This window comes from Octodon degus, unplaced genomic scaffold, assembly GCF_000260255.1.
Source record: "Octodon degus isolate 3935 unplaced genomic scaffold, OctDeg1.0 scaffold00073, whole genome shotgun sequence".
Taxonomy (NCBI): domain Eukaryota; kingdom Metazoa; phylum Chordata; class Mammalia; order Rodentia; family Octodontidae; genus Octodon; species Octodon degus.
This window is the reverse complement of record NW_004524649.1, coordinates 1764938-1772382: the sequence shown is the minus strand read 5'-3', so window position 1 is coordinate 1772382 and position 7445 is coordinate 1764938. Positions and strand designations below refer to the sequence as shown.

Below are 7445 nucleotides of genomic sequence, written 5' to 3'. Positions count from 1 at the left end.
AGAAGGAGAAGGAGAAGAAGAAGAAGAAGAAGAAGAAGAAGAAGAAGAAGAAGAAGAAGAAGAAGAAGAAGAAGAAGAAGAAGAATTATTACTATTAGTAGTAGTATTATTCACGTGGGGAGTGCCAGGTATGGTACATACCTGTAGTCCCAGCACTGAGGAGGCTGAGGCAGGAGTATTGCCCTGAGTTCAAGGCCAGCCCGGGCTACATGGTGAATTCAAGGCCAACTTAAACTATACAGTGAGACCCTATCTCAAAAAAAAAAGTGGGGCCATGCAGTATCAGAGCACAGGGACATAAATAAAAATAGCCAAAGCTTGAGGCTGGGGAGATGGCTCAATGGAATAAGGGGCCTGAGTTCAATCCCTGGTTCTGCCAAAAAAAAAAAAAAAGCCAATAGTTTTGTTGGTCCCATACACAGATGAGGAGAGCAAGACACTGAGCCAGGCTGGAAGGTCCATGGGATCTGTTATGGTTAGTTTTTGAAGTACTAAGGATTGGATTCACTGGGAACTCAGTGGGAATTCACTTTCCCATTGAAATATATCCTCAGTTATTTTTTATTTCTTATTTTGAGACAAGGCCTTGCTAACTTTCGATCTTCCTGCCGCAGCCTCCTGGAGTGCTAGGACTACAGTTATGCACCACCACGCCAGCAACATGTATACTTCTAATGAAGGACCATAAATCTGGGGTGGGGAATAGGACAGTACTATTGAGCACACTTTCTCATATCCCTTGGAGGCACCCCCAGGTCATGGAAAGAACCCAAAGTTCTGGATATCAAGATTACCTGGGCAGTGGCTAGCTGCAGAAAGTAGCTGACCAGCTCCTTGGCGTTGTACTCAGGACTGCGGGGGTCATCCACCACAGGCTTGTCAGCACACAGCACATCCCAGCAGAGCCCCTCTGGCGGGTTGTAATTGTTGGGGAGCACACCTGGGGCCACACCAAGCTCAGAGGATGCCCAGTGGCCCAGACCTACCCTGGGTCCAAGTCTGCCCTGCCTTAGCCAGAATGGGCTTTAGAATTTTCGAGGCCCGGCACAAAAGGCCAATGCAGAGCCCTGCTCACAAATAATTAAGCATTTATCTTCTTTTTTTTTTTTTTTTTTTTTTTTCTGGAACTGGGGATTGAACTCAAACCCTTGTGCAGTGCTACTGAGCCATCCTCCCAGCCCCATGATTAAGCATCTAAAGACAGCGACAGTGGATCATTAACTCAGCCCCTCACCGGTGAAAAGGTCAGCAGCAGGGGGCTTCAGGCTGGTGCTGGCCCTCCACACCTGCTCCATTTCCCGTCTCTTCTTCCGCACCAGCTTATCTTGATAATCAAGGCGCCCAAAGAAGAAGCCATCGAAACCCATCTGGAGGTGGGGCAAAGAGACCTCTCACACCCCGGTTTGGGAAGTCTGAGCCCATGACCCTGGGAGACCCAAGGGTCATCTGGTCCACTATGGCACCATTAATGGTCAGGGCACATTCAGAAAGCGAAGCTGATAAAAGGGAGATTAGAGATTGGGAGAGTCTGAAGGCACCTGGCCAGAGACGCAAGGTGGAAAGACAGAACTCACCTTCCCATGCCCAGCTAGCTCAAAGTAGAAAGGAGACAGCCTCAGCATGGGTCAAAACAGATAATAAAGCAGGTTTTAAAGCCAGATTGAAAAAAAATTTAAAAATTAAAAAAAAATAAAGCCAGACTGGAGGTGGGGGGGTAGAAAAAAGGGGGAAAAGAAGAGAATTGAAATGTGTTGCATACAAGTACCAGTCCCCTTCAGTGAAGGTAATCATTGTATACTGCAAGTATGTACTAATAAAAGTGGGAAAATCAATCAATCAATTAATAAAACAATCAAATCAGGAACAAGAAAAAAATAATAAAGCCTGGGCATGGTGGCACATGCCTGTAATCCTAATACTTAGGAGGTTGAGGCAGGAGGATAACTGCAAGTTCCAGGCCAGCCTGGGCTACAAAGTCAGTTCAAGGACAGCCTGAACTGCATAGTGAGACCCTGTCTCAAAAAAAACAAAAATAAAATGAAGACAACATGACAGGAGAACCCTGTTCCTAAATAAATAAACCCAGATAGGGGACTGAAGTGCTGCTGAGTGGCAAAGCACTTGCCTAATAGGCACTGACCCTGGGTTCCATCCCCAGAACAAAAGAGGAAAGACAGATTAGGCATGGTGGTACACACCTTTAATCCCACCACCCAGGAGGCTGAGGCAGGGGGATTGCCAGCTTAGACTACATAGTAAACTCAAGGCCAGCCTGAACTACACACGGAGAGACTGTCTCAAAAAAGAAAATGAAAAGAAAACGGGTGTCATCTGCAGCCCAGCTGAAGGAGGAGCTAGGATTCTAGCAAAAGGTAAGAGGAGCCAGCTGTAGCAGGAGGCTTAGGTCAAAACGAAAGGAAGGATTCTTGGACTTCAACTTCCTAGAACACAAGGACCAGCAGGACCCGGTGTGGTCCCAGAGAGATTGCAAGGAAAGGGCAAGCTTGAGTGCCATAGGAATGAATCAGCGTGTGCAAAAAGGAGGGTCTGCGGGAGTTCAGGGTGGCACCTGGGCAAACAGCGAGGCCTGTTCTCTGGAGTGGCCGAAGGGGTCGATGTGCCAGGCCACACGAGGGCGCCCATCATTGCCAAATGTGTTCTCCAGGAAGCGCAGCCCAAGTGTCATCTGGTCCACAATGGCACCATAGTGAGTAGCTGCCTCGTCATTCATCACCCAGCCGCCATTGGCAAACTCCAGACGCCCTAGATGAGGAGGGGCAAAGCAGAGGCTTTAGGAGTGGGTTGGGTGTGGGATGCACCAAGGAGAAGGCCTGGCAACCCACGCCTGGATAGAGAAGGGGTACAGATTTAGCAAAGGGGGCCTAATGCAGGGCAGACTCCCCAGAGGAGCCGCTGCAGGTGGTTCCCTGCGAGAGGCACAGTTCTCCCAATCCTCTCTATATGACAAGATAAAATCTCCCAACCCCCCCCCCACACACACACACAGCAACAGAAGCTGGGCTGGGCTTCCTCTCTTCACTTCCTCAGGGCAGGCTCACCCTGGCGCACCAGGCTCCTCACGATTTCCTGTGTTGCGTTCGTCTGCTGGTGCCACCAACGGGAAAAGAAGGCCATCTCCACATAGATGAAGCGGCGGGTGGGCTCTGCCAACAAGGCAGAGATGACGGAGTCTAGGATGTACTGCACCCCTGCATGTTGGACATTATTCTGGACTGTGGACACAGGAACATGGACAGTCAGGAGCCAGCAAGAGCCCAAGCTATGCACTGCCCCCACCCTAAGGTCCAGGGCCCAGAAGGACAGAGGAAAGAGACAGGCAGAGAGAGGTAAGTGCAGTCGGGTACCAGTCCCCACCCTCTACTCACTGCCATAATAGTACTGGTCCACCGTCTTGAGCCAGCCCACATCATCATGTGTGTGGGCCACCAGGTGCACATTCAGCATGTCTGGCTGCACCGTGGGACATGTCTGCACAGGGACCCAAACATACACATACACACTGACATTGCTGATAACCTAACTCCAGTGCCCTGCAGCTAAAAGACAGGCCCAGAGGTGGGCAGGGAGTGGGAGAAGCGCAGGACCACCCTTGACCTTGGAGTGACTCAGACTCACAGAAGCTATGACTGAACCCAGCTATGTGCGGAGGACGCCTTGGCCTCCGAGGCGGGTGACACACATAGTTGTGCTCCGACTGTACAGACCCCGCCCCACTCAACCGGTTGCTTACCCGCTCCCCGCTCTAAGGTCCCACAGTTAAGTGAACGCATCCAAGCCTGAGACCCGGTGGCACGGGGTGGGGCTTGAAGAATGAGCTGCAGCCCCATCCTGGGCCACCTTGTTGTGTTAGCTGCAGATCAGAGCCATCCACGCCTCTCCCCAACCTCGGGTCCCCTTCGACTCCAGTGCGCTCCTACCGACGGGCCCGACTCACCTCATATCCAGCGGCCCAAGCGCCAGGCGTCGCCAGCAACAGCAAAAAGAGAAACGAGACAGGCGGGAGCGGCAGACCCAGGAAGCAGAAACTCATACGGCACCCCACGGGGCTCCGGCGGCGGCCAGCACCGACCCCGAAAGGTAGCGAAAGGGCACCCATAGCTCGGCCGCCACCGCAGCCTTCAGGGTGTTCCCGGGCCCGGATAAGGCAGCACGGGCGCTCCGCCCCTAGAACCTGACCTGGCCAATCGGCGCTAGGGAGGCGGGGTAGGGCGGAACCAGGCGCAAGACGGGATTTAAACTGTATCCCGCGGCAACGCGGCGATTCCAGGAGTTGGGAACAGACAGGTTGTCCTCTCCTAGTGGGAGGCACCTTTAGTATATCGCCGCTGTGGGGCTTTGGAGTACTTTTGGCCACGACGGAAGAAAGGACCGAACTTTTTCTATGGACACCGCGTCTCCCTAGGACATAAAACATGGGGTTTATGTGCTTGGGATTGTAAAGTGTTCCGTGGAACTTCAGGACTGGGGTGCTTCAGAGACACCTAGTGTGGCTAGAATCAGGAACCTTATTGTCCTATGGGGACTGGGACGTTGGGTGCACAGACTGCCCGTGGGAGCCAGGCCGGGGGGGGGGGGTGCACATCTGGGAAACTGAGACGAGTAGACTGCCGCGAGTTCAAGGCCAATTTGGGCTACATAGCAAGTTCAAGGCGAGCCTGCACTACTTACGGAGACCCTGCCTTAAAACACAAAGAAAAACTGCCCTTGGAGTGCTGGGGATGAGGCATCCAGCCTGCCGGGGATGCAGCCCTGGACCTTCCAATAAGGCTGGAGAACCTGACTCATACCCTTCCCAATTCCTACCTGTGGATTCAGTTCGCAGGCATTGTTTGCCTATTAAGCAAACTAAGCCTGGTATGGCACACACCTGAAACCCCAGAGCCCCAGAGCCAGGAGGCTCATATTATGGCTGGCTCGGCCCACCCTGGGGGCGGGGCTTGCGGGGCAGGTGGTGCTGGGGACCCAGCGAGGTCCTTGCGCTTGTCTAAGCTTGACTAAGCAGATGCTTTAGACAGCTGAGCTATTTCGCTGGCCCTCAAAATAAGAAATATTAAGAGGGCTGGGGGGCTGGTGAGATGGCTCAGTAGGTGTCTAAAGCACCTACTTAGAACAAGCTTAGCAAAGCACAGGGACCGCGGTTCAATCCCCCAGCACCACATGCCAGCCAGCCCTGCCCCCTGGTGGGCTGAGCTGGCCACACACACACACACACACACACACACACACACACACAAATAAAATTTTTTAAAAAGGCTAGGAACTAAGGTATCTACCATGGTATTTTTATTTTTATGATTTGGTCAGTTAATAAAGTATCTGCTTCCAAAGGAAAAAAAAAAAAAAGGCTGGGGATGTAGCTCAGTGCAAAGACTTGAGTCCAATCCTCAGTACCAAGAGAAGAAAGGAGAGAAAGGGAGGGAGGGAGGGAGAGAGGAAGGGGGAGGGGGAGGGAGAGGGAGAGAGACAGAGAGAGACAGAGAGAGACAGAGAGAGATATCAAGCAAGCAAGCAAAGCAAAGGGCAAGGGCCACCTGCTTGCTTACTGAAGGACAGATATCACTGTCCTGTCTCTGGCACCTGACCTAAGGCACTAGGCTTGTGAAATAAGGAAGTGCATCCCCAGAACATTCCAGACAGGGATCCCATGACCTGAAGCCCTTCCCCACCAAGCAGAGCATCCCATGAACAGAAGACAATAGTCACGGGGCAAGCCAGAGTGAAAAACTTTATTTTTAACTGGTTTCCACAAGAAAACAAATAGATATACCTAGAAACATGAGCAGTGTCTCCCCCAGCAGCAGGCAGGGGAGGGAGGCCGATGGTTTTCCTGTCTATGCCCCAGCAAAAGTGGGACCCCAGGGGAATGGCCATGCTCTATCCATCAGTTGGAGGCCCTGAGGCCATTCAGGCAAGTCTAGCCCTGCAGCTACAGTAGGTCGAGCAGCCAAAGGCCAGGCCTGGGAGAAGGTGCACAGAGGGGCCCTGGATGCCACCTCTCCAGGCTGATATCACCACGGGGGCGTCATGGGCTGAGGATTCTGCAGATAGGACATCACCACTGCAGAGATGGACAGCCTAGACAGGAGAGAGGTGTCAGTGCCAGGCACAGGTGTGTCCCCCTCCCCTTCTAACTCCTCCACTCCTCCCTCTCTAGGCCAAGCCTCACATAAAGCTGCTCATCATCTGCTTGGTGTCCTCTGAGCTCCGGGAGTTGGCAAAGCTGATGAAGGAACAGTAGACAGCGACCCAAGCACACCACTTCAGCTGGGAAAACATAGATAGACCAGGTCAGTGACACATAACAAGGAGCCCCTGAAAGCCACACTTCCCAAGCACTGGGCCCTGCCACGTCTTATTCTTGTACAGCTCAGACCTGCCTGAAGGTGCCCCCTTAGTCCCACCCCCCCACACACACACCTTTTGCTGGTACCTGATTCTGGTCCTAGTGACAAACCTCCATCGCTCTAACCCCATTAAGGCCCCAAAAGCCCCTCAGAAATTTCCACATGTTCCAGCACTCGGAAGGCTGAGGCAGGAGAATCGCTTCAAGTTTGAGGCCAGCCTGGACTACAAAGTGAGTTCAAGGCTAGCCTGAACTGCACAGTGAAACCCTGTCTCAAAAAGATCACAATAAATAATTTCTCTATGTTGCATGACAGTGCCGCACGCCTGTCATCACAGCACTCTGGAAGCTGTGGGAGGATTGTTACAAGTTTGAGGCGACTCTGGGCTACAGAATGAGTTCAAAGTCATTTTGAACTACAAAGAGTGACCCTGTCTCAAAAAGAAATTCCCACACGCTAAGAACCCTACCGTTTTCCTACGAGTCCCCTCCAAACTGCTTCACAGCCCAGATCCCAGCTCAGACCGAGCCATCACAGAACCACAGCCCCAGATCGCGGCTCTTCCCGCCTTAAAGTTTTCTCTGCCCACTTCACGCAGTCCCGACCCAACCCGACTATTCGAAAACCACGCCCCTCCGCACCCCCACCCCAATATTCCGGACCCGCTTCTAAGCCTCAGTCCCAGGCGGAGCCACAACCAAGGGCACTCAGCCCCGCCCACCTTAAGCATGAGCCCGCACATGCTGAAGATCATTCCCAGCAGGTTCATGTAGTCCGGCGTGGGGTCGTCCAAGGCGGGGTTACACTCGCTGGGCGGGGGCTTGTACCTGTGACAGGCTCAAGGGTCAGGAGCAATTGAGTCTCGCCCCGTGACAGACAAGTGCTTCCCTGCCCCGACCCATATCCACAACCCGAGGCCTGTTGCCTTGTCGCTGGGATCCTCACCTCAGCACTTTATTGGGCCTGCGTGGGTCCGACATATTGTTCGTGGACATAGCGAGCCGCAAACCAAGTCGCGCCTCTTCCGCTGCTGGAGCAGCAGCTTCCGGTATGGGCGTGGAGGGTGGCTTTCGGAGTAAC

At 52.9% G+C, this 7445-nt stretch overlaps 2 protein-coding genes across 3 annotated transcripts in view; both read right to left on the bottom strand.

Annotated features, from left to right (window-relative positions):
- Man2b1 (mannosidase alpha class 2B member 1) overlaps positions 1-4163 on the bottom strand; it is a 19607-nt gene extending 15444 nt beyond the window's left edge. For both annotated transcript variants that reach the window (XM_023720233.1, XM_004635568.2), the window contains exons 1-6: positions 3956-4163; positions 3387-3489; positions 3060-3233; positions 2570-2763; positions 1235-1367; positions 795-940 (exon numbers count right to left, since the gene is read on the bottom strand). In XM_023720233.1, coding sequence (XP_023576001.1) covers positions 795-940; positions 1235-1367; positions 2570-2763; positions 3060-3233; positions 3387-3489; positions 3956-4117 — 912 coding nt within the window. In that variant the 5' untranslated portion in view covers positions 4118-4163. The remainder of the gene's footprint in view (positions 1-794; positions 941-1234; positions 1368-2569; positions 2764-3059; positions 3234-3386; positions 3490-3955) is intronic.
- Positions 4164-5943: 1780 nt separating this feature from the next.
- Positions 5944-7397, bottom strand: Wdr83os (WD repeat domain 83 opposite strand). Its single transcript, XM_004635567.2, has 4 exons — positions 7311-7397; positions 7087-7192; positions 6188-6285; positions 5944-6096 (listed from the first exon to the last, which is right to left on the bottom strand). The coding sequence occupies exons 1-4, from the start codon at positions 7358-7360 to the stop codon at positions 6030-6032; spliced, it is 321 nt and encodes a 106-aa protein (XP_004635624.1). The 5' UTR covers positions 7361-7397; the 3' UTR covers positions 5944-6029.
- Between the last annotated feature and the right edge of the window lie 48 nt (positions 7398-7445).